Consider the following 27,478-nt stretch of genomic DNA (forward strand, 5'->3'; position numbering starts at 1 on the left):
TACTATTAACTTTTTGTCTTCGTAGGTACAAAGCTTCACAGAGACTAATCTCTCAGGATATCCATAATAACACATACAATTACAAAAGCACTTTTTCTGTGGAAATTGTTCCAATATGCAAGGTACTTTCTTTTATTTAATTAATCTATGTCTATAAAAAAGTGCAAGTAATTAATTGGTTTATATGTAATTACTAGTTCCTGGTTTCCTTCTGGGGTTGGTTAAAAATTTAGAATAACTTCCTTAAGTGATTTCTAACACACTCAGCTATGTTAAAAAGGTGTTAAAAGTAATTATGCTTAAAATTAAAATTGGCATACCCTTTATTTTGGTGTGCTAATTAAAAAGCTTGTTTCAATTTTTAATGTCCTTATTCCTTAAAATTTGTGATCCTAGTGGACACGTGACAATGCTATGAAACTTTGAATACAGGAAATGACATTAAAATAAATATCAGTGAACCACTTTGGAATATGTTCAAATTGGATTTTGGCCAGATGAAACTAAACAGTATTGTGGAAATGAAGCCATGGAATCATTTTTGTGATTTAAAAACATAATCTGAATAACACTTAAAATGTAGTTTATCATTTTATTTAATTGTACTAAGGTAAAACCCTGCTTCAAAAGCATAAGTGTATTAAAATTTCAACAAATTATTGAGGATGTACTGTATACAAGGCTGTGTGTTAAGGATTATGTATCTAGAGGTCTCTGTCATATAGGAATTTATAATTGATATTTAAATCACTAATGATAAGTGCTATAATTTACTGTGAGCATTTTATATAAGTTAACATCTAAGTATAGTCATATTCTCGGGTACTTGTTGGCTTCAGAACTTGTCAAACCGTGTACTCGATGCATTTTGGTGAGAAAAAAATGTTTCAGCACTTGGCATTTGCTCAGGACTCCCCGTACTTGCCAGAACTTGTATGAGTCCTGATGCTGCTCTGCAAGAGAAAATTCTTCATAATTTGGTACTCGTTGGTTTCGGCACTCATCACAAGTATCAGAACAAATAACAATGAGTACCGAATTACCACTGTACTTGAGTGTATTTCACCTCTTTACATCTCATAATAGCTGGGGTGAATTGTACTATCATTTTGAAGATGAGGAAATCGAAGCTTGGGGAGGGTAGGTGACTTGGCCAAAGTTACATTACTACAAAATGATGGAGCTAGGATTTGCACCTAGGTCTGTGATCCTTAAGCTTTAAAGCTGTCACCACTAATTTATGATAGAGTACATTACCAAGGGATGAAATGATGGCTTAAAACAGGGTCAGCAAAGTTTTCCTGTAAAAAGCCAGATAGTAAATATTTTTCAACTTCAGGCCATGTATTTTCCTTTGCATCTACTCAGCTCTGTTGCTGTTGTACAAAGCAGCCATAGATAATAGATAAATGAATAGCTGAGGATGTATTCCAGCGAAACCTTATAAAATGGGCTTGGACCAAATTTGGTCTGAGGGACATATTTGGCAAAACCCTGGTTTAGAACTGAACATTTTACTGCTGCAGAGCCTGGGAAATATAAATTTAGGTGAAAGGGCATATGTAAGGCCTTGATTATTAAGTGCTGTGAGTGATTCATACAAGTCCCTGGATGCGTACATAATATAAAGGAGTATTTTCATGAATCTTTGGAGACTAAGTTAAGAAGAAGGGACTGGACAAGATGCTGTTAGGGATGTGCAGAATGTTTTGTCAGTGGAGGAGCCTGTGATTGTGAATAGATACAGCTTAAAAATGTAACCCGGATTCTTTTATTTTTTTTTTTATAGAATCATTTCTTTTTTTTTTTAATTATTATTATTATTTTTAAAGATTTTGTTTATTTATTTTTAGGGAGGGAAGGGGGGGGGGGAGGGAGAGAGAGAGAGAGAGAGAGGGAGAGAGGGAGAGAGGGAGAGAGAGAGAAAGAAACATCAATGTGTGGTTGCTGGTGGTCATGGCCTGCAACCCAGGAATGTACCCTGGCTGGGAATCGAACCTGGGACACTTTGGTTCCCAGCCCGCGCTCAATCCACTGAGCTACGCCAGCCAGGGCTTTTATGTTTTAATACAGTTTAAAAACAGATAACTCCATTGCTGGTGTTATTTCCCAGTGTACACATAGAAGTCTGCTTTTTGGGGCATTAAATATTTGGTTACATATTGCTACGTGTAGCCTTGAAATAGAAACATGTGGCTCTCCCAAAATTTGTGTTTTATGGAGATCGAAGGAAGTAACAAGTAGATTTAGAAAATCACTCTGATGATTAATGTTTTGCTTAGAATGTATAGTATTAACATAGAGTAATAAGCATTCACACTTAAACTAAATTGAAATAACGATAGTTTGGTGAATAGGATCTGAAAAAAAAGCATTTTTATTAAAACAAATATCATCTTGAGAAAATATGGCTTATTTTCTCTTTTTCTAAAGATTCTTTCATTTAGGTACGTTGTCAATACATAGAATTAAAAATTAAATGTTTCGGATTGAGCAAATGCACTTGATCGAGTTTACAGCGAAGAGTGTTGTTTGGAAACTGTTAACTTAGTATTTGCTTCACCCTAAATGTTAGTTCTTATGTCCAGGATAATGTTGTCTGTCTGTCTCCAAAACTGGCACAAAGCCTGGGAAATATGAACCAGATTTGTGTGTGTATTCGTGTAACCAGCGCCATCCATCTCATAGACCCAAACACCTTGCAAGGTAAGTTTTAGGAGCTGTTTGCCTTGACAGTTCTGTCTAGCAAGTTCTAATAATTTATGTTGTAATTTATCAAACATTTTTAATAATATTGTTATGAAAAACTACTTAGCATTTTTATTATTTAATTCTTATAAAACACTGTAATATTAAAGCTTTTGATAAGTTACTCTTGTTTTTTGTTTTTTTAAATTTTTACTGGAGGATGTACTTACTGATTTTAGAGGAGAGAGAAAGAGAGAGAGAAACATCGATTGGTTGCCTCCTGTATGTGCCCTGAATGGGGATCAAACCTGCCACCTTTTGGTGCATGGATGATGCTCCAACCAAAGGAGCAACTTGGCCAGGGCCACCCTTGTATTTTTCACTTGAAGAGATAATTCTGTGAACTTTCAAAAATTTACTAGTTTTATGCCATTTTTTTATGGAAATTGACTTATTTACCTCAGTTTACTTTTGTGACTAATTATTTAAGTTCATTGCCAAATTTTAGCATATAGCAAATATTTTAAAATTTGGAACATTTAACTTTTTTGTAATCGAGTAGAACACTTAGTTTAAATATGAATTTTAACTCATTTCATCATTTCTGTACATAATTTTTAACAGTCTGTTAAAAAACCCTTTTTTAAAGGTTTTATTTATTTATTTTTAGACAGAGGAGAAGGGAAGGAGAAAGAGAGGGAGAGAAACATCAATGTGTAGTTGCTTCTTGTATGCTCCCTATTGGGGGCCTGGCTCGCAACCCAGGCATGTGCCCTGACTGGGAATCGAACTTGCGATGCTTTGGTTTGCAGCCCGTGCTCAATCTACTGAGCTACGCCAGCCAGGGCTTTGCATCTCTTAATTTTTTATCTTTTTCACTTTCTATTTCCTGTAATGTAAGTTTTGTTATTTAAAAATTGAGTTTATTTTGCTCTTCTCCAGAAAGTCATTTGTTATCTTTGTCAAGATAGATTAGAATTCATCAGTCAGAAAGGTTTTTTGTACGGTATTGGATGAACATCTGTCAGGTAAAACTTTATTTTCTCTAAAAGTACCTAAGATGACTGACAGTGTTTCTAAGTGTAGTGCTAGCACGTGAAAACTGTACAACTGATTGGCTCTGACCTTACATTAAAGGCACTGAGCTCTGTGGTGTTCTGATGATAGTAACGACTTAAGGTATGTTCAGCACCTGGTATTTCTCTCGTGTTGTGAGAAGTTTGGACTGATTTGTAGGAGTAAATGATGACTCTAGAGAGTGGATTGCCACTGTGGGTCCTGTTGACTTGATGCTTCCCAGTTTGTCTGCACCAGCTTCTCCCGAGTTATGTATAACATTTGTTGACCTTTAATGTACTTCCTTTCTCTTCTTTAATAGTCTATGCTTATTCTTAGTTGCAGATGTAGATGGGAATACTTTCTGGAGTCACCCTTTCAATAGTTTATGCCATCCCAAACAACTGGAGGAGTTTATTGTGATGGAATGCAGCATAGTTCGAGATCTAAAACGCAAAGCAGGTGCTGGAATGGTATCAAAAAAGGTAAGTTTCATCCTGCACACCTTTTTTTTTCTCGCCTAACTGTATTGATCCAGGTAATTCTAAAATGTGTTTATGAATAAAGCTAGAACCACACTAGGTTAAAGATGCATTCTATATTTATATGTTGTTTGCTTTTAACATAGTCATTGTGGTGAAAATGATCAGACTTAACACTGTCTGATAAGTTTATTCTTTCGTTTAATGTGAGAACATTTTTTTAAATGTTGTTTATTATGAAAAAGCATTTCCTTGCTTTACTTTTGTACAGGAGGGCCAAATGATCAGCTCACCTTTTTTGACTTTTTAAAAATTTTCAAACATTTGAATCAAATATAAGCTGTATTATACTAAGTACTGAATACATTAGTTTGCATCTCTAAAACATCAGAACATTTTCTATATGATCAAAGTATTATATATATAAACATTGTCATGTCTATTCACATTTCCTCATTTGTCCCAGATTATCTTTTGTGGATTATTCAGTCCATTTGGAGATCATACATCCAACATGAATATTATACTTCTTAAATCTTTTATTTAATAATAGCCCCCTTCTCCTTTTTTTCATAACAACTTTTTAAGGCAACTTGGACATTTGTCTTGTGGATCTTTTTTATTGTTTCCTCAAGATGTCATTTAATTTGCTACTTAATCTCTTGTAGTTCCATTAAACTGGGCAGTGGATCTAAAGGCTTGCTTAAATTTATGTTAATTATTTTTGGCCAGAACATTTTGTTGGTGATGCTGTGTATTTTCTATGGTGTATCAAGAGACAAGTAACGTTTGGCTAGTTCACTGATAGTGAATCTCTCTATAATGATTTGTTCCCTTTACTAGCCTGTTGGTCTGACTTACTTCACCCTTTCCCCCCCTCCCCTCTCTCCCCTCCCTCCCTCCCTCCCTGCCTTCCTTCCTTCCTTCTTTCCGCCTACATTGCCCCAAATTTAGTCACTGGGAACCCTTACAGAATCATTTCTATGTCTTTAAACATTTTTTTATAAGTGACTTTTACTTTTTTAGAGCATTTTTAGCAAATTAAGAGGAGATAAGAAATTTCCCGTATACCCCTGGACTCTATACATGGATAGCCTTCTCCATTATTAATATCCCCCCAACAGAGTCTTCCTAGCCGTGAGCATTGAATTTCTCTCTGTTTACTTAGGATTTTTAAAAATTTTGTTCTTCAGAGTTTTGTAGTTTTTCTCATAAAGATCTCGTAAAGATCATTTTTGGGGGTGCTAATATAAATGGTATTGTGTTTTTAATTTTAAATTCTACATGTTCATGTTGATATATAGGAAAGTGATTGACTTTTGTTTATAACCTTGTATCCTGTAACCTTGCTATATTCTGGGAGTTTCTTTGTTCATTCAGATTTTCTACACATACAATCATGTCATCTACAAACAAAGATAGTTTTATTTTTTCCTTCCCAATCTGTATAGATTTCATTTTCTTTTCATTGGCTAGGATTTCTAATAGGTTATTGAAAATCAGTGGTAAGAAGGACATCCTTGCCTTGTATCTGATCTTAGAGGGAAATCTTTTGAGTTTCTTACCATTAAGTATAATGTTAGCTGTAGGTTTTTTGTATATATTCTTTATCGATTGAAGAGGTTCCCCTCTGTTCCTATTTTACTAAGAGTTTTTAACACGAATGGTGTGTGTTGAATTTTGTCAAATGCTTTTTTGTATTTATACTATCATACGACTTTTTTTTTATCCTATTGATGTGATTGATGATTATATTAAGTAATTTTCAAATGTTGAACCAGCCTTGCACACGTGGGGTAAATCCCACTTAGTCATGGTGTACAATTGTTTTATAGTTTGTTGAGGATTTTTGTGTGTCTATGTTCATGAGAGAACATTGGTCTGTAGTTTGCTTGCCAGGTAATGTCTTTGTTTGGATTTGGTATTAGGGTGATGCTGGCTTTGTAAATGTATGAGGATGTATTCTATTTCTTTTATCTTCTGGAAGAGATTGTAGAGAATTGGTATAATTTCTTCCTTAAATGTTTGGCAGAATTCACCAGTAAATCTATCTGGGCCTGGTGCTTTCTGTTTTAGAAGGTTATTGTTGATTCAGTTTCTTAAATAGATATTTCTATTCCTATGTCCTTTTGACATGACTTTCCTGGCCTTTGAAAACATCCTTCGTTTCTGGCACCACACCACAATGTTTAGAATTACATTGTGTTAGAGAATCACATTGTGTAGTTCTTACCTGTGTCTGAAATCAGGTGTTTCTTCAAGGATGTAAGACTGATTTCCTTTGCTGTGAATTAATATTTAGAGATTCTTTATCTGTATAGTAGTGGTGCTCATTTCTACAGAGGTAATAATAATTGTGTTTTGAGATAAAAATAACTTCTGATAATTTGGGAAAATCAGTAGAAATCTAAGACAAATTACTTTTCACATTTTTATTTAAAATACAAAATTTAGTAATATGGTTAAGAATACACTTTTATTATTTATAGTAAATGTACAAGAATATCCCTTTCCCTAGGCATATATAAAATGGGATAACATATATATATGTGTTTTCAGAAAATACGCTTAGCTAAAACATGTTCATAAGTCTCTTTTTTTCAAGTTTTAAAGATTTTATTTTTATTTTATTTTTATTTATTTTTAGAGAGGGAAGGGAAGGAGAAAGAGAGAGAGAGAGAGAGAGAAATATCAGTGTGCGGTTGCTGGGGACCATGGCCTGCAACCCAGGCATGTGCCCTGACTGGGAATTGAACTGCGACACTTTGGTTTGCAGCCCGCGCTGAATCCACTGAGCTACGCCAGCCAGGGCCATAAGTCTCTTTTAAATAGAAGCAGTCTAGTAGCTAGAAAGTGAATCCTATCACATAGGATTTAGTCTCTCTGCTTTTGGCAACTCACTTTTTATTTTTTTAAAATCATTTTTTTCCCAAATCTGAGACCTTTTATTTCAGTCTCTCTTTTTATCCCTACCTCTTATTTTCCTCTCTTTAAGATTCCTTAGTTTTATTTATAACTCTTAGTATTGCTCTTGATCTTAATGGGTCTGTTTTTGTTAGTAAAAGGTATTGACATGTGCTATACTCAATTCAGTCTAGAGGCCTGAATGCCAGTTAAAATTTCTTGTAAAATTCTGTGTTGGAGGGGTACTTGAATGGTTTTCTAGTTTAAAATTTCAAACTTGGGATGCTGTTTCTGCAATAGTTTTTTTCTTTAAGTGTAGTACCTCAAAATAGACATCCAAAAATTTAATTCCAGTAGTAATGGGGCCAGTGGGATTGCTAGATTGTTTTGTCTGAACCCCAATTTTTTAACTTTATTTGTAAAACACACGGGGTGCTTAGGATTGGATTTAAGATTCCTTTACTTTTTCACTTGCTCTCTTTGCTCAGTCTGTATTAGCCCATCTCCCTGTGGAAACATTTCTTCTGAAAATTCTACGTGTCTGTTTTTAGGTGACTTGTTAATGTTTTATGAAAGTCTTGGTGAAAATCTTAAAAATATTTATGAATAAATTGTGAATCTTTTTCTATACTCAAGTAATTTGATAATTTTGACAGTGTTTCAGAGATCTGAAAAATAAAATAATTTGTTTTTAAAATGAAAATTAGAAAACCAAAATCAGCATTGTATTTAAATTTTCTATGACATGCATTTTTGAGTTTCATTTTCTTTCCTGTTAAGCATACCCTTGGGGAAGTCTGGGTACAGAAAACATCTGAAATGAATACAGATAAACAGTATTTTTGTCGCACTCATTTGGGACATCTTCTGAATCCTGGAGACCTGGTGTTGGGGTTTGTATTACTTTATAGTATTTTAAACTGTCAATTAGCATCACAGATTTTCTTCTGGAACCAGCAAAGCTTTCTAAAATACTAAAGTTGTTTATTCCAAAAAGAATTCCCAGGAGCTTTGTAGCTCATTTTACTATTAATAAGTAAATTAAAACTGTGGATTGGACAGAAGCCCATACTTAACTCCATTTTGGCCATCATCTTGAAACGTCATTTGTTCCAAGATTTTGAGTAATTGAACTCTGAAGTTGTGTGGTCAGATCATCTTTACAGCTCTTTGGGGGAGTGGGTAGTTTTTTATTAAGCATATGCTGCTGCGCAGGTAATTCACTTTGGCAGCCATGTATGTTAGGGGTCTTCACAGGCATAGGACAGTCCATTCAGGTGCCGAGCTCGTCATCGTGTCTTACACATTCCTTTCGCTCTTAGGGTTTTAGTTCCTTTACTAGAGAATGAGGGGTTTTTGTTTGTTTTGTTTATTGTGAACTAAATGGAGCCATCTAACTGAATCTTTCAGATTGATATGTAAGTCTGTTTTGCTTCTTTATAAATATATGTAAGGTAGATGATAATGGATGTGTGAAACTCAGAGACAGAGTGCGTTATCATCTTGACTGTGACCTGTAGAAGCATGTTCCCTGTAGAGTGAACTCCGAAACTTTGGAAATGGGAATGTATTACATGTTTGATCTTAGAAGGAACTTGGGGGGGATTATCCATAAAATAAAAAGTTACATGGAAAGGGAACATTTTTTTTGATATTAAGTGTTTTATTATTTTTATTTCAGATTTGATTTGGCAAACTGTAACTTAAATGATGAGCATGTCAACAAAATGAAATCAGATCGAGTGCCAGATGTGGTAAGGCTTTAGGTTTTTCCCTTTTATCCTGTGTTAAAGAGGATTGATGTAACTCTTATGGGTAAGATACACAAGGTCATGTTTTTAAAAATAACAAGTTAATTTAGAGATTTCTTTTGAAATTGCACTTAAGGTATAATAGCAGAGGCCTTCATTTTAAATCATTTTTCTTAGTGGAGAAAATCCAAGATTTAAAGAGTTTTTTTGTTGCTTTTATAATCAAGTTTTTATATTCTGTCAAAATGCTTGATACTATTCATAGAGAAAAAAATACACTTGCAGCTAAAATTGATGACCTTTAGAATTTATTCAGGTTCATTCTTTTGGCTCAGCTTATTTCATGTATTGCTCAGTTAAGAAGGCATTTAGAGTTAACTTCTTTTTCTAATTTGAATATAATTGCAATGAAAATGACCTTCATAATAGCAAGTCTGAGGGAAAGAATCTGACTTTTGGAAAAACCTGTTAAATTCTAACAAGAATTTATAAGTAGAGTCATGAGCAACTGTGAATGTGAAAGACCCTATCTCCCACTTCCTTAATCTTTTAAAATAAACATTGATCTCTTTAGCCGTGGACAAAAATAAAGTCATGGTGTAAGAAGAACTCCTCTCCTCACCACCCAGTTGTGCTTTAGTTAGTTAATAAATTAGGAAATAGAGCACAGCTTAGGTGTGAGTCTAAGTAGTTCTTTCTAAATAGATTGTAATAGGAGATCATGATGGTCTTACAAGAGTTTGTTTTGTGTAAAATTCTTTATTCATGCTGCAATTTTTAAAACTGTTCTAGGATATACAGTTGTGAAAGACATATATATATATATATATATATATATATATATATGTAGTTCTATAAGTGCTTATTAGTAGGAATACAAAGGAGAAAAAGTGTCTATGATAATGTTTCAGAAGGACTTAGGTGAACGGTAGCTAAAAACTGAACAATGGTGTGAAAAACACACCAGACACCTGAAGCTTTGAGAATAAAGGAAAAACAATTTTAAATTGCTAAAAATTACAGTTAGTAAATTTTAACAATTATGCAAATAATGGCTGAATGCATTCTCATAAAATAGCAAGCACATGGAGAAAAATATTAAAAGTTCTCTTGACACTGCCTCTTGATCCCTTCCTCCTCCTTTTCCTGAAGGTGTAACCACTGTCATCAGTTTGGTGACTTGCTGGCGTTCTCATAACCTTTCATTTTCTATCTTTAGAAACTTTGTAACTTTGTAACTTTGCAAATATTCGTTACTTGTAGGTATTAATCAAGAAGAGCTATGACCGTACGAAACGTCAGCGTCGTAGAAACTGGAAACTGAAAGAGCTTGCAAGAGATAGAGAAAACATGGATACAGATGATGAAAGGTCCCACTTTTCTTTAAACCTTTCATGGTTTTTATATTACAAAGAAGTAGCCATCACACAATTTATTCTTGAACTCAGAATTAATTTTGTGTTTTTATCAATATGTTGATAGAATCAGTATAACAGGCTATGACATTTAACACATATTAATTATTATTTCCTGGGTCATGACCTGATAATTGCAGTGTTACTGAAAATAGTTTATTTGAAAAGTCAAAATGTAAGAAGTAATTAATTACCTTGTGGATATCACAAATAGCAAATGAATACTTATGGCTTGGGATGAAAAGAAAATAGTTCATTAATATCAAATATGTTATTTTTCAAATTAAGGAGAAATGGAGATTTTATGTGTTCTAGAAAAGTGAACTGGATGATTTGTAAAGTGGCCTTACTGATGATGGTAAAGACACTGATGTCTGAAAAAGTGAAGTTTTAAATAAAATTGTGTTATTAACTGTCAGTGCAGAACAGCGTATTTCTAAAACATAATCTCATAATGTAGTTTAAAATAAGTGTATTAAATATGTAATGTTAATTAGATGTAAGTACACTTTTGACTATTGCATCTCTAGTCTTAAAAGTGTGTATATATTTCAACTTGGTCATAAGAGTTTTTTTGGAAAGGCGAAGTGGGAAGGAACCTTCTCATTGTATTGTATTTAAATTTACATCACCTATGTTCAGTTTTGTATTTTATCCTGTAATTTTAAAAGCAAAAATGTAAAAAAAATTGTTAAGAGTACTTAACATGCATAGCTGACAAGCAGATATTATTTTAAAGATTTTAATCTTACATCTTATAGTGCTAAAAATGAAGGAAAGATAACTTCATACTTTTTTTTAACTTCATACTTCTTGGTAAAGGTGAAATATTTAAATTTTCTTCATTCTTTTATAGACAATACCAAGATTTCCTTGAAGATCTTGAAGAAGATGAGGCAATTAGAAAAAATGTCAACATTTACAGAGGTGGGTGTTTGAGTGTTGAAGTTGTATTCCCCCACAGTGAATATTCTGGTATCTTTAACTTTGGTACTGTAAGTGGCTCTTATGTTTTAAAAAAATACTCTACTTAATCATTTATTTTAAAAAATCTTTCAGAACAGTAAAACTTAATAAAATGTTTGCTCTACCACATTTTGATATCATTTGCATCTTCGCATGATCCCTCAAGTTCTGGACCCCTACACCGGTAGATATTTATTCATCTGTCTGTGCAGTTCAGTCATTCAGTGGATGTTTAAATGCCCACTGTAGATATGATACAAGAGCTGTGGACATAAAGTGGTTCAATAATAGTAATGATGGTGGGGCAGGCGTTTGCATATTTCCATATATGTGTTTATTTGAAATCCTCCTTGTATTTTTTCTTAGATTCCACCATTCCTGTGGAAGGTGACACTGATGATGAAGGAGCACCTCGAATTAGTCTGGCTGAGATGCTTGAAGACCTTCACATTTCCCAGGATGCCACTGGTGGAGAAGGTGACTCGATGATGACATAATAGGCTCGGGATGTTGGAGAAAACCACCTTTTCTGTTTCACCTATGCCTCCATATCAGAGAGGAGAAGTTTATTTTTAAACCTGAATAAATATGACTATTTTGATTGTTCACTCAAAGTACTGAAGATTGATGGCTTTTAAATTTTAGATAACAAAGGTTATGGAGAATATTACTATTACTCATATTTAGGCCACTTTAGGTATAGGGTTTTATTGGTTTGCTGTTTTCTGAGACACAAGTATTTTCACATAACATTAGTGCTGGATTTAAAAGCTTAAAAGTTGTGATTCCTTGGACGTTACCTAAATCGGCAAGCATAGAACAAAATTTTACATTCTTTTATATTGATTGCTTTAGTAAAAAAGCATATGAAGAATAATCTTGAATATAAGCTTGTTACCTTGATTCATTTGAGGTAGGAAGTTAAAGTTCAGTTTATCGCTGGACATTAAGGGGGAAAGTTAATCTTTTTTATTAACATCTTTAAATTAAAAAAAAAAATTACTTGTTGATTTTAGAGAGAGGAAGGGAAAGAGAGACAGACATCGATTTGCTGTTCCACTCATTTATGCATTCATTGGTTGCTTCTCATATATGCCCTGACTGGGGATTGAACCAGGAACCTTGGTATATTGGGATGACATTCTAACCAACTGAGCTACCTGGCCAGGGGCTGTTAACGTCTTTACAAATTGATAAATTGGGGGTTATCTTAATTTTTATTGCAGAACAAAATATGTTTGAATTATTTGTGGATTTGTAGCAAACATAGACTACTTATTTAAAGGTTAAATAACAATTTATACCATTGTTATTTTTGCCTGTGCCAGCAGGTTGTGGCAGTAGCTGCTTATGTCAAAAAACGTCTTCCTGTCATTTCAAGGATTTTCCTTTTAAAATTTTGGTGTACAAATTCAGAAGGAGGGAATTTTCTCTGTATAAGTTTCTATCATTGAATACAACCATCACAAAGAGTATTAGAATCCAGCATGTAGATGATGAAGCAGTAAACATGATCTTCGTGGTTGTCAGATTTGAATGAGAAGTGCCTTCCACATCCTTTAAAAAAAAAGTTGGTTTGGGGCTTGAAGTGTTTTGAGAATGAAATAGTCAGATTGTATTTCTCTGAGAAGATTGTACTTACTATGTGTGCCAGAACTAAGAGCTAATTTAAAAACTTTATACCACTACATAAGGAAATTGAGTGAGTGTTGAATGGAACATTTTCCTTTTTTTAAAGACTGGGCTCCTTAATTCTGAAGTTATGAATAAAGGCCTGAACCTTCTGTAAGGCTTCTTTTCTGTCTGCATATTTAAAGTTTCCACTTGTGGCCTGTGTTTACCTGTTCTATGTCAAGACTTTGAAAAACATGAAAATAAAAACTTTTTCTCCATTTTTTGTGTCCTTGAGGTGATTGATTGCATCAGTGCCATATTTAAATGACATATCTCATGCAGTTTCCCAAACTGGAATTATGTTGTTTAAGTACTTGCCACGTGATTTGCCCACTGAAAAATATAGTCTCCTATTCATCTTATTTCGTCTTAGTCTTTTGGATGTTGTCTTTCTGAGTAATGAAACTTGTTGGTTGAAATAGGCTGTGACAGGTGCAGGAATGTAGCTAAGAGGAAAGCTGTAAGAATTGCACAGTTATATACCTTGATAAATCCACCATTTTAGAATAGAGTTTTCGGGCTCATGGGCCCCAGAGTCCTCTTGTGGATGTCCCAGAGCTGATACAATTTGGGAACGCTGGTATTAATCAGATTCACAGAAAGCTGATTTTTTAACCCAGTTTATAAATGAGTAATTTCTAAGTCAGTATGATCAGTTGTCGTCTTTGGAGCCAGATCTGTACCTGAAGCTGCTGTTTTATAGGCAAAAGTCAATCAAAGAGCAAGGGAACAGATGGGGGAGAATTGCTGGTGTTGTAATCAGATGTTTCAGAGCATCAGGCTGATTCCTGGCCATGGCCGAACCCAGAACTCAAGGCTGGGACCCACCTGTCTGGTCAGCATTGAGTCAGGGCCAGAGTTTGCTCTGGGCTTTTACTTTTAATAGATGTGTTCATTTTATCCTTTAGATTACTTCATCTGTATTTTTAGTCCAAAGAATGTTTACTTCTTATAATAATTTATTTTTAATTTTGATATTTTCAGGCAAAGAAAAGTTGCAAGATTGGTACAAGGAATTCCTGGGTACCCTTCATTAAAATTTGCCAAATATGAACACTTACCTCATTTGCTTGCTTTCTCTCTAATTATTTTTTTCCTGAACCATTGAAGAGTAACCGTAAATATTTGATTGTTTCCTTTTCCCCCAAGGAGTTTTCTTACATAACCATAGTGCATTGATCAAAATCAGAAAATTAACGTCAGCATAATACTATCATCTAATGGAGAATCATAATGAGATTTTGCCAGTTCCAAATGCAGTCCTCTACAGAAAAAACAAATCTAAGATTGTGTTTTGCCTTGGGTTCTCATGACTTTCAGACTTTTACCTGGGCCAGTTACTGAGTTTATGTTCTATGTAATAGACAGTTTTGAAGAGGCCAACTTCAGTATGGGTTTGCCCAATGTTTTCTCCTAACAGATTCGGGTTGAGCCCTCTCGGCAGGACTACCCCAGAAGAAACGCCAGATCCTCCGTGCGTTGTGTGGGGAGCGCTGTGCTGTCAGTCCAGACGTTCTCAAACCTGCTCGGGTTACTGGTTTTCTGTTTTCAGGAATTAAAGGTCTTAATCCTGTGTAATTGTTATTTTCACTTGATTTTTTAAAAAATTCATTTTTAAGTTAGAGGCAGTGATGTTTACTCCTTTGATTGATAGTTCTATGAATTTTAACACAGATTCATGTTATCCTCACCACAATCAAAATACAGAACGATTTTGTCATTCTCCTCAAATGCCCCAAAACTTCATTAGCCATTCCTTTGTTTTCAAACCCTTCCCCTCACCGTAACCCTGGCAGCTTCTGGTCTGTTTTCTGACCTAGGATTTGCTTTTTCCAACATATGTAAGTGAAATCATACAGTAGCCTTTGAGCATGATTCCCGCCCCTGCCCCCTTAACATGGTGTACTTGAGATTCATCCAAGACATGTGCATCAGGAGCTTGTTCTTGGTACTTGGAGTGATGCTGCATTAAGTGGATGTAGCATACCACAGTTTCTCCGTTCTCCTGTTGAGGCACATTTGAACTTCCAGGTTGTGAGTAGGAGTAAAGCTGCTATGAACATTTCTGTACAGGTTTTCATTTTATTTGGGTGAATAAAAAACTTGCCGGGTCCTGTAAGTGTATATACTCATGTATGTGACTTTATAAGAATCTGCCAAACTTTTCCAAAGTGGTTTGTACCGTTTTGCTTCCCACCAGCTGTGTATGAACATTGCAGTTACTCTGCATCCTCACCGCTACCTGGTGGTGTCAGTTTCTTTTTTTTAAGCTATCTGAGTAAGTGGATGATGATGTATTTTTGTAGTTTTGTTTTTTTTCCTAATGGCTAATTGTGTTGAGCATCTTTTCATGTGCTTATTATCTGAATGTCTCAAGTCTTTTGTCTACTTTTTTATTTTCAGATTAATTTTTTAGTATTCTTTCCATTTTATTTTGTATTGATTTTAGGTATACAGCTTAGTGGTTAGACAATCATACACTTTGCATAGTGCACCGTATTGCATGTTGTTGACTATATTCCCTGTGCTTTACTTCATATCCCACGGCTATTTTGTATGAGTTGATTTTTTATTTTGATGCTTGCCACGTCCCAGAGTTGGTCGGTGGGTACCCTATCACCTGGTTCCTGTGTCCTTTGGACAGGTGTGCTTCTGTGTGTATTTGCTCTTGTTCGTGGGTGCTGATATTGTAATGTCTCTGGGCAGGGTTTGGATTTTCCTCGTCCGGGCCCCATACACAGTCTACTGTGGCTGATTTTCACGATAGGATCTCATTTACCTAAAATAGAGCAATTTACTGAAAAATAGGCCAGCCTCATCAGTCAAATCATCCTGTGAATGAAGGGCTCACCGAATGGCATCATGATAACAGATGGACGCCACACGTTCTCCGTTTGTCCCGTCACGTGTAGGGTTGACTAGAGCCTCCTGGCGGCGAGCCTTGAAGGCAAGGAGTCCATCTACATGATCTCTTTGAACTTCAAAATAGTGTAAGGAGAATGCTCAGTTTCAGTTCTGTGACTATACAGTGTGAAAGGACTGCCTTGTTTGCCTAGGGGCGAGGCACAATTCAGGGTGCCTTCTGGTGAAACAAGACCTCTATAGTGTTTAAAATCCACTAGCAGTAGGTTTGCTGGCTGCTGTGTTACATGGCAGTGCTGTTTATGTTGCTGTATTTGATGGAGGTTTTGTTTTGTTTTGGGGGGGTTTGCACTGCAGAGGTGCCTGTCACACAACCTATTTCACCTAAGTGTGGGTATTTATAACCCACTTCATAGTGTTGTGGTAAAGCACTTTAAAATAATACATATACTAGCACTAGTTTACAAAATGCTGAACAAGTAATTCTAGAGAAGCTGTATTATATAGAAGTATAAGCACGCTTTAGAGTCAGCTTACTTGCTACCTATTAGGTATGTGACTTAAACTTCCCGAACCTCTACTTTAATTCTTTATCTTTTAAAAGGGGGTAATACTGCTCACTACACAGAGTATTGGTAAAATTCTTAAGCATAGTCAGTATGCAACAAATTGTAATCATTCAGTAAATAGTATTTATTTAAAATTTATAATCACACCCCTGACCAACATGGCTCAGTTGGTTGGGCATCATCCTGCAATGCAAAAGGTCGCTGGTTCGCTTCCTGGTCGGGGCACATAACCTGGGTTGTGGGTTCGGTCCCTGGTTGGGGCATGTGCGGAAGGCAACCAAGCAATGTTGCCCTCACATCAGTGTTTCTCTCCCTCTCTTTCTCCCTCCCTTTCCTTCTCTAAAAATAAATAAAATCCTTAAAAGATTATAATCATAGATTTAGTGCTCAGCATTTAAACAAGTTGAGAAAAAACATTTTGCATGCATATGCTTTTTAGAGCAGCAGAGAGTTCATGCTAGAAAATATGTGTATGTCTCAGAGAACTGTGAAGACAAAAGCACAAATTGCCCATGTGCCCACACTAGGGAGATTGTCACAGTCAACATTTTGGAATTTATTTTCTGTTCTAATGGAATTATTAATATTTTAAAATTATTTTTTAGATCTTCAGAAAAATTGATAAGACGGTTCCCATATTTCAACTTCCCGTTAACATTTTATATGAGTATGATGCATTCGTTATGCTTAAAGAGCGACTTGATATAAATCATTATTAACTAAAGTTCAGTTTATTTAGATTTCTTTAGCTCTTACCTAAAGTACATTTCCCCCCAGGATCCCATCCAGGACGCCATGCTACAATTAGCTGTCATGTGTCCTTAGGCAGTGGCAATTTCTCTGACTTTCCTTGTTTTTGATAACAGTTCTGAGGAGAGCTGGTCAGGTATTTTGTAAGATGGCTCACTGTTGGAATTTGTCTGATATTTTTCTCTGATAAGACTGGGGTTATGGGTTATTGGGAGGAAGACCACAGGTGAAGTGCCATTTTTGTGATTATATCGAGGGTACATACTACCAACATGATTTAACACTGTTGCCATTGGCTTTGATCACCTGACTGAGGTAGTGATTATCAGGTTTCTCCCCTGTAAAGTAATTCTTCCGTTTCCCCTTTCTGTAAAACACACTTTGGAATGAAGTCACTCTGCACAGCCCGTACCCAAGAAGGAGTGAGTCATGCTGCCCCTCCTGAGAGTTGGGAAATCTGCATAAATTACTTGGAATTCTTCTGCTTGGGATATTTGTCCCATTTACTAATTTGTTCAATCATTTATAGCAATATGGACTCGACTGCTTTTAAAAAAATACCTATTTCTGAAAAGGGAAGGGAAGGACAAAGAGGGAGAGAAATATCAAAGTGTGGTTGTCTCTTGAGCACCCCGTACTGGGGACCTCGCCCACAACCCAGGCATGTGACCTGACCGGGAATGGAACTGGTGACCCTTTGCTTCACCATCTCACACTCCATCCACTGAGCTATACCAGCCAGGGCTCATGAATGCTTATTTTAAACTTTGGGTTATTATCTATTACTACTTGACTGTTTAAATTGTTCTACTATTGGTCATTGGAGCTCTTTTGGTTGGCTTCTGGGCTCCTTTTGACATAACCCAATTGGGGTTTTGTGTTTATGTGAATTCATTTATTCCTTTTTCCCTACAAAAGGGTTATTTTTTTTTTCTTTTTGTTAGTGCTGATGTTAGCAAACAGGAAGAGGAGGATACTAGGTAAGGGAAAACAGAAGAGAGGGTCAGTTTCTGTGAGGTTTTTAGGGGGAAGACAAGGGGACTAGCAATGCTCAGTTTTGGCAGTCTGGGGAGACTTCCGTGTTAGACATTGCAAGCAGTTTCTTTCCGTTAGGAGTGTTCAGAGCCGTGATGTTCACTCTAACATGCTCCTTTACTGTCGGATGTTTGGGAATACACCGGAGCTCACGGCGGTTGGGTGGAGACTTCCTAATTTGGGGAGTAAAATCACATGACAGCCCCGCGCTTCGGACTCTAACCTAATTCAGTTATGGTAGCATTGTCAGTGTCCTGTATTTTACCCCCATTGTTCTATGATTTGAGACTTTCCAGTGTAAGCAAGAATAATAGAAATGCCTTTTTATAAAAGTTTTAAAATTGTGATATGACTTGTCTTAGAAGTTCATTTAGTTATTTAAAAAATAGTTCTTAGTGCAAAACAGAGTAAAGAGTTACAGGTCTGATAATACCTTTCCCTTATCTGGCGCTTCCCCCTGAGCATGGGAAGTTGAGTGTCAGACTATAGTATGACGTATGGAACTGTGTATAATTTTACCCTAAGCATATGAATGGCTCTTCAAGAAGGAAGGGAGGCTGGTCATGTTCTTTGTTGTATAACTGTTTTTTCTTTTTTAATATTTTCTTTTTTGTAAAGCATGAGGATACAAAATAAATGTTTACTTGAAAGGGTCCCTGACATTATTTAGCTATCTTTACCATGCTATCACATTTCTTTCTTTTATGTGACATCATGGGGGAATACAATTTTACTTACACGTGTGTGAAACAAAGTATAGAATAGAGTTCAGTGATAGGCTTAGGAGCTGGATGTACTGGGTTCAAATCCCAGCGGTGACCCGAAGGCAAATACCTACCTAAATAATTTTATCTGTAAAATGGGAACTTAGTTATTTAAAAAATTGTGGGGTCCTATCGTTATGAAGTTAATAGAAAAGCAGTGTTTTTCAGATGGTCTTTCTTCTCTGTACTGATATGAAGCACCAGAAGGAAGTGCAGAAAGGAAGACAAGTGGGGCTGGAGCAATAAAAAGGAAGACGGAGGGGTGATACCCAGAGATCAGAGCTGCAGGTGCTGCAGCCCTGGGCGGACCAGCTGCTTCACTGTTGCAGGCAGGCCTGGGTCTGCTGAAGAGGTGTCACTCCACCAAAGGGTGCTGCCTCTGCCCCTGCCGCCCATCTGGAATCGCTGCGTTCTCTTGGCAGCCAGAACGTATGCCAGCAACTGTCACACTGGGAGCCAGAGCCTTCTTCCTTCCTTCTGAAGTCTTCAGCTTCCTCAGTGCCCTTTTGCCACCTGGTAAGAGAGCTGAGGAATGTAGTTTGATGTCTCCCAGTCTCAGATGTTGAGAGCAGCACATAGAAGGGCAGGTGGGTTGAAAAAACTAGCTTGTGCAAAGACTTTATTATACATACACACACCTCAATCAATAACTGTGGCTGTCTCTGGGAAGGAGAACTCTCAAGGGGGCTAGAGCACAGCAGTGGAAGGATGCACTGGTTTTACTCTTTGTCTTTTGGGCTTTGTTTTTAGTGCCCTTAGATTCACAGAACTGAATTGATTATACTTATTTCATGGCACATGGATTCTGGTCCGTACAAGTCATCATGTCCATTCCTTTCTCCTCTGTCACCCATGCCAATGCGATCCCGCAATGAACAATCTCATCCCTGTTTAGTCGATCTGTTGGGAGTTTCTGGGGTATATACCCAGTGTGGTAGGCAGCCTTTCAAGTGGCTCCCAGTGTCCCCTGCCTCCTGATAATCATGTTGTACCCACGCACCCCCTTCTGTAGTATAGTTGACATACATCATATTAGTTTCAGGTGCACAACATAATGATTCACATTTGCATACATTGCATTTAGTTACTAGCCGATTGCCCTTGCTTGATCTCGTCCCTTTAATGTGGGTTGGACCTAGTGGTTACCTTCTAATGAAAACAATATGGCAAATGTGATGAGCTCTCACTTCTGAGATTAGTTTACTAAACATCCGTGACTTCTGTCTTGCTCTTTCTCATTCTCTCTCCTCCGGGGGAAGCAGAGGGCTATGTTGTGAACCGCCCTATGGAGAGTCCCGTGTGGCAGGGAACTCACTCTCTGACCTAAAGGCAACAAGGCCCTGAAGCCTGCCAACAGCTCTGTAAATGAGCTTGGAAACTGGTGGTTTCCCACGTAGGCTAAGGTCCCTGTGGTCCCAGCTGGCCGTGATTGCTGACCACTGAGACTTTGGAGATACCCTGACCCAGAGGCACCCAGCTGAGCCACATCTGGATTCCTGACCCACAGAAACTTGAGGAAAATGTTTTTAAACCTCTAAATCTTGGGGTAATTTGCGACACAGCAATAAGTCACTAATCCACCTAGGCCTGTGATTTTTGGGTTGTGGGGTATATGCGTGCATACTTGACTGAGCACTGCTGGGTTTCCTTTCTGCCGGTGATGCTTGAGGCCTCCTGTTTCTACACACTTTCTCTAGCACTTGCTAATATCAAACTTTTAAAATAAGTTTTGCCAACCTGATAGGTATAAAGTGATGTCACTTTATTTTTTTTTAATAACATGGGGTATGTCATATCTCATTGTGGTCAGTGCTTATAGATATTTTTTGCTTTTTCTACCTCGTATTGATTTGAAGAAATGCCTTATATAAGTAGACCTTGTTAATTTTAGACATCGAATGTATATTCACTCATTTTATTGCTAATTTTTCAAGTACCGTCAAATACTTATTTTACAAATAATGTGGTAACTGTCCATTCACAAATCTGGGTAAAGATGAGGTGTGGCCGTGTGGTAAGTGATCTTAGTTTGATAGAAACTAGCAGGAGTGGACTGATGCATTTGGTCCCCAAATTACATAAACTGTAAGATAGAGTATGTTGAGAAATAAAATGTGCTTTTCTATTTTTTTAAATGACAGGAAGAAAGCCCCTGATTTTTTTGTCATTTTAGTTTTAGTTAAAAATTTCCACCAGATGGCGCCAATGCCTGATAAATACTTAGGAAAATAAAGCATTTATTCTCACACTTACTTTAAAATCTGTAAAAATAAAAACATATTGACAATGTAATTAGGGTTCTGTGGTCCTGTAACTAAACACACTTATCTGATTGCTGTATAATTATTTACTGAAGTTTATTTCACTCAAGTAGAAAGCAGGGCATTTTGAGCCTCACTAGGCCCTGAATGGTGGAGTTTTTGTTTCTTTTCTAAAAATAATCACTATGGTTTGAGTAGAGCCAGGTTTGCTGTCCAATTTAACAATCTATTTCAGTGCTTATAAAACCTGCATGTTTGAGAGAATAATGTAAATCAATGCTTTATTTATGTAATTTTGTACATTGAATTGAAAACGAAAAGAGCCAACATTATCCACCTCATTCACTGGACAGGTCTACAAATCCTTTTCCTTTTGGAAAAATGGCATAGAGAAATTTACAGCCCTTGAAAAATAAATTTATGAAGTGATATGTTCAAGGACCGTAGAAGTGACTTCCAAGCAACAGCCTAGGTTCCAAATCTAAAACTAAAACTATTTATCCTGCGTACTGATGAGTCAGGCTCTGTGTCTGGGATGCCTGAGCCTCTTAGAAAAGTTTCTGTGAGCTCCCTCTCTCTTGCCTTCTGAGGTTATTCATCCTGTATCATTGCTGCACCCGCAGAACCCGACAAAGCACCAGGCTTTTTTTCATCCCTGGAAAACATCTCCACAACCTTCTCACTGCTGTTCACCAGAGGCAGGCACTCAGGGTGCTTTTGCTGTTTGATCTACTCTTTAAAAACGCTTAATACCAATATTTCCCAAAGTGTGATTAGTGAAACTATAGTTTTTCCAGAAGCTACTTGGGTAACAAAGTGTTCTGTGGTTTAGCATCGGCAAACTATTTTTCTCTTTTCATTGTCATGGTAAAAAGGTTGTGAAGCCCTGGAAGCAGTGATTCTTAAGAGAGCGATACTGACCCCTTGGGGACGTTTTATAAAATGGTTGTGAAAGTGTTTTTGTCGTCACTCTGGTGGCCCAGGGGTCATGGGTGCTGGATAGACTGCAGTGCACAGACAGTCCCATAAAAGCAAGACTTGTCCCTGACCTCTTGGGACTTGTCCCTGGCCTCCTGGGACTTGTCCCTATAGTCATGAAGCTGAAAAATCTGCTTATCATTAAGCTTTGGACAGAACTGTTCTATGTATAAACACCAAGTAGTTGTGATTTTATAATTGTAGACACTGAATGTCTTAGGAATACAGGGACTATATAAACGAGGGGCAGGTTGTATTTTGTTTTGCTTGGAGCTTTACAAAGAATTGTTTTTGCTATTTCAGGAAAACACATGACAAGAAAATGCCCCTGGTTGTATTCGATTCACTGGCATAGCACAACCCTGTAGACTGTGCCTGTAGCTGCCACATTCGCCTCGGTTCTCTGCACAGATGTGAGCGTCTGGCTACGCAGGTCTTTTGGTTTAGTCATTCCCAAGCATTCGCATGTGTTGCTGCTGGTGGTGGCCTTTTTGGATGTCATGTTTGTGTAGGACATGTCTGTGAACTTGTTTTTGGATGGTAAAGGAGACAAAGATGCATGTTTACACCAAGGGCACAATGTATCTGGTAGGGTTGGGAATCCCTGCTCTCAGTACAGAAGCTGGAGAATATTCTTAACCTAGCATTTGCTAGGTTAATTTGATAATAGAATATTTTATGGAATATATGTTGACTTTAAGGAAAGCTAAATGAATGTGAACCCTGTCATTAATGAAACTTTATATAGTACTTGATATTTCTCAAAGGGCTTTCCCATGCCTTATATCAACTTATTTTAACACCATTGTATGAAGTGCCCAGCACAGGTATTCTCATTCTGTGGATGGAACGGGAGAATTCAGGTCACTGAGTGACTTCCTAGGTCACGCAGTGGTCTGTAGCAGAGCCACAGATGAGAGGCCTGCTTCCCTTTCTTCTATATCTCGTGGCTTTGAAAGTTTGCCAGTCCTAGGCCAGGCCTCTCTCCGTGGCTGCACCCTGTGGCAGCCCGGAGTGGGTGGGGTAGGGCTAGAACCTTTGATCAGAGCAGCACTGGGCGGTGAAGCAGTCCGCAGTGAGGGCTGATTGTCCAGACAGAAGCACACCAGTTTCTCGCTTCCAGATTCCTTCTTTGGCTGCGTGCCTTTCCGGTTCATTGTCTTTCTTGTATCTCTGATCAGAAGGGTGATCTCGGGAAGGGGGAGAAAGTGAAACTGCACTCTGGTTCAGACCACCAGGTGATTTGTGGCATTTGTGATTTGGCATTGCTTTGTGTTACTTCGCTTTCCTGTTACCTTCTGTTTTTCCTGGGGCTTATGGTCAATACCACTTCTAGCTGAGACCACAGGCCTATCACAGGATGTCTTTATCCTCAAGCGGAAATAGTAACGGCAGGCAGGGCTTATGACATATTGGGCAATGGTCTAACTGTCTTCTGTGCATTAATTTGTGTAATCTTTACAAAGATTTTTCTGAGGTAAGTAATAGTATTATCTCCACTCACATGAGGACACTGAGGCAAAAGAGGGTTAAATCACTCACTAAATGTTATACAGCTCGTAAAGGGTGGAGAAGTGCTCAGTATTTTGCCCCAAGGTGTATACACCTAGTAAGTGGCAGAACCGAGGTTTGAACCTGGGCAGTCTGGCGCCAGAGAAAAGGTTATGGATTACCAAAGAGAACAGACTGGAATATATACTCAGAACAGGACAGTTGAATCTTGTGGTTTTCCTTTAGGATGAGTGTTGTGGGAACTTGGATGGAAGATATAACCAAGTCTGAGCTTTGGTTTTGACCTCTAAAAGGGTATCGTGGCATTAGAGGTCTTAGAAGGAACTCTTTACCCCTAAGTGTCTCCACTCAGGTGTCACAGTCTCTTAGATTCTATCCCTAAAGTGTTGTATCTTTGAGTTTTCTTCAGGTTTAACTGTTGGAAAGATATAGTATTCTTAAAAGACTACTGTATTGGAGTAATTTTGAGACACGTATCAGTGACCTAGTAGTTTTGAGCAAAGCTCCAAAGAGGTGAGACAGAGCCTTCCGGGGGGCTCACCTCCTTCCTTCTTTCCTTCCCCGTTCTTTCCTCTTCCCTTCTTTGGCTTGGCTTGTAGCTTCCATCCAAGTTATGTGAGCAGCAAATATCTACAAAGAATAGGTTTAAAAAGAAGAGCAGGATATTTTTATTTGATGCTTGCTGCCAAGTTTCACTAACCTATTATGCTGGGTTTTCCATTTGTCCCTTTGTGATTTTAGTGTAAATGCATTACCCACCCAACAGGTGGGGCAGTGCCTCTTTTCAAGGTTACACTAACTAATAATGGAGACTACAGCTGCCGCTCAGACCAGGCAAAGCTGCAGGTGGAACGTTGGGTGAGAAAGGGAACTCATGTTGTGTCCTGAGGTGGTGGTGACCATGCGGCTGACCAGAGATGAGGTGCAGTGGGACCAGCCCAGGAAATGCTGGGGACCAGTGGTCAGGTACCAAGGGAGTGCCTGCTTGCCCAGGGTTGGGCACTGGGTACTTCTAATACAACGGCAAACAGGTTAATGACTTCACTGGCCACCTTCCATATTCCTGGATTCAGATTTTAAAATAAGGCAGTAGGTAATTTTTTTAAAACTCAGTTGTGATGAATTGTTCCTTAGAACTCCTTAATAGCATGTTTTTTTTTACCCTATACATGAAGTTATCTAAATAGTGACATTTACAAGACAGACATAAAGTTAGTATTTTTTTTACATTCCTCTTACTATGTGCAAAAGGGAACATGTACCATACAGAAAAGAAAGATGAGGACGATTTGTTTCAAACACTACTACAAAACATTTTCATAAAGTAGGTAGTTGGTACTAAGAAGTTAGGTGCTTTGAGTGGTGAACAGTCAGCTACAGGAATTTGTCACCAGAGATACTCAGATAGAGAGCTCCTGACAGATGAACTCTGGAAAAGGCTAAATTAAATGAGTGGATCACGGTGGCTTTCTGGGAGCCACACTTGACCAGGGTTGAGAAACCACAGAATTTGGAAGCAGCCTTCTTGGGCTTGATTCCTGCTTCACTGTGAAACCCGAGGAGCCGAGGAGGTGCCGTGAATGCCTCAGTGTCTGCTGGTGCCCCGGGGCCTGTGCCGTCAGGAATGGTGGGCATCTACACAGCGATGAAGGGGAAATGATCTTGAAACCGGAAACTTTTGTACCATTTACCATATATTGTCACCACTCATTAATTCTAGTTTATAACGCAAATAATTTAAGTGAGGCTCCTTTTTCCTTAGCAATGGGTTTTTTTGTGATGATAACATTCTATTGGTAGTGCTTATTTAATCAATGAAATGTCGTGGTCTGTCCACAGTCAGTAGCTGTGCTTCTGCTGGGGCCCGCAAGAAGTCTGAGGTGCGTCCCTTGGGGTTTCAGGTCACCTGCATTCAGCACTGCTTGGGGGTTCAGTTCCTCTCTAATTGTATATAACTAGCTCCTTTCTCAGTGGAGTTGCCATTTTCTCTTCTCAATAGTCAAGAGAGGCAAATTTCTGATTTTAAAATATCCGCAGAGCATCCTGAGTGGTCGTGGACTTTTTCTTTCCATGTGGGCTTCAGTATCTGGGTTGCAGCCCACGTCCTGTAGATTGTACAGGTGGCTGCAGGTAAGAGGGTGCCCCCCACTCTATGTCTGCCCCCATATGTGCAGGCCAGTCTAGGTCTCCAGAGAGGCTCTGTTCTCTGGTGACATCAGGAGCTGGGGAAACCGCCATGGGAGGTGCCTGCTTGGGGTGACCATGGAGACCTAGCCATGCTCTAAAGCAGGGGTGTCCAACCTGCAGCCTGTGGGCGGCATGCAGTCCAGGGTGGCTATGAATGTGACCCAACACAAAATCATAAATTTACTTAAAACATTATGAGGTTGTTTTTTTTTTTTTGTGATTATGTGTCACAATGATTTAATGTGTGGCCCAAGACAACTCTTTCATCCGGTGTGGTGCAGAGACACCAAAAGGTTGGATACCCCTGTGGCTCAAGAGGTTGCAAGGCCTCTCTGAGACACCATACTTGTCTATCTTGGCTCTGACCCATGTAGGCAGACTTAGATTCCCAGGGCCTGCTCAGTTCAGCCCAGAAACCCCTGAGGCCCGAGGGACCCTTAGAACTGACCAGTGTGACCTGAGGCATCAGCCATGTGGCCCACCTTGGGGGACAGCTGCGTTGTCATGAGCCTCTACTCCCCAGTGTATGTGCCCTGTGTTCTAAGACATCTCCAGTGTGGCCTGGACCCTCTGTGCCAGAGACTGCTGTCAGCAGTTAGCTCTGTCCTCCACAGGGGCACTGGCAGCCCCGGACTGCACTCTGCTCTCCATCTGGGCTGCTCTCCATAACGTCTTAATTGTGTGGTCACTTTTGTTCTCATCATTATAAGTTCCCTCGAAATACTGCTTCCTATTTTAAGGCCCAGATCAAATGTCACTTTTTTCCCTGAGGGCTCCCAACTTGAACAGTCTAAGTCATTCCATAAAGTGCTGTTGGCCTGCCCATGGTGCTTTTCCATGCTTCTAGTGAAGCTTGTAGCACACAGGCCCCTCAAGTGTGTGCCTTATGCTTGAAGGGAGCTGTAAACTTCTTGGGGGTAAAACCTATTTGTAACTCATTTCATCTATATATTTGCAAGGCCTAACACCATAATTGGAACAATGTATGTTTATTGACTTAAATTTGTCTAAAGGGCAGTAAGATGGAAATCAAAAACAGTACTACTCTTTTCCTAGTTAGCTGTTTTAATAAATTTATTGGGAACCTACTAATGTGTTAGGTACTGGCATGCCCTGAAGAGGCAATTATGAAGCAGGCACCCATAGTTCTTACCTTCAGGGACCTTGTAGTCTTCTCTACTTTCATGTCTTGGTCTCTACGTTCATTTCTGTTGTCCCTGATAAATCAGTTGTTGCTTCTTTCTGATGGTGGGAAGCTAAGGCATACCACTCCTCCTCGCTCACCCAAGATACGGAACAGCATTGCTGCTGGTGGTAGAAGCAGCAGAGAGCATGGCAAGATCATGCCCTCCTCCCAATTATTCTCATGATAATTGTAACATGTCCAGTTATCACTTACTGTTGCTCTGTTCTCCCCAAGCTGAACTTGAGCTGAGCTCGGTGGCAGTTTTGTGCATCTAACTAATGCCAGGTTGGGTGCTGGGAGCCTAGACTTATCTGCTGGAGCCAATACCTAGGATGGACGGAGCCAGGGAGTTAGGATGGGATCAAATCAGAGAAGCCAAGTCCATTTCAGATCCAAAGAGCAAGCATGGGATGGATAATGGGGGACAAAGTTCAAAGT

At 38.2% G+C, this 27,478-nt stretch overlaps 1 protein-coding gene across 4 annotated transcripts in view; it reads left to right on the forward strand.

Annotated features, from left to right (window-relative positions):
* NMD3 (NMD3 ribosome export adaptor) overlaps positions 1 to 13,156 on the forward strand; it is a 36,829-nt gene extending 23,673 nt beyond the window's left edge. For all 4 annotated transcript variants that reach the window (XM_036017628.1, XM_028504865.2, XM_036017626.1 and 1 more), the window contains exons 9-16: positions 26 to 122; positions 2,589 to 2,706; positions 4,084 to 4,229; positions 7,911 to 8,023; positions 8,812 to 8,884; positions 10,145 to 10,251; positions 11,153 to 11,223; positions 11,629 to 13,156. In XM_036017628.1, coding sequence (XP_035873521.1) covers positions 26 to 122; positions 2,589 to 2,706; positions 4,084 to 4,229; positions 7,911 to 8,023; positions 8,812 to 8,884; positions 10,145 to 10,251; positions 11,153 to 11,223; positions 11,629 to 11,759 — 856 coding nt within the window. In that variant the 3' untranslated portion in view covers positions 11,760 to 13,156. The remainder of the gene's footprint in view (positions 1 to 25; positions 123 to 2,588; positions 2,707 to 4,083; positions 4,230 to 7,910; positions 8,024 to 8,811; positions 8,885 to 10,144; positions 10,252 to 11,152; positions 11,224 to 11,628) is intronic.
* The last annotated feature ends 14,322 nt before the right edge of the window (positions 13,157 to 27,478 follow it).

Source organism: Phyllostomus discolor, chromosome 2 (genome assembly GCF_004126475.2).
Source record: "Phyllostomus discolor isolate MPI-MPIP mPhyDis1 chromosome 2, mPhyDis1.pri.v3, whole genome shotgun sequence".
NCBI classification, from domain to species: domain Eukaryota; kingdom Metazoa; phylum Chordata; class Mammalia; order Chiroptera; family Phyllostomidae; genus Phyllostomus; species Phyllostomus discolor.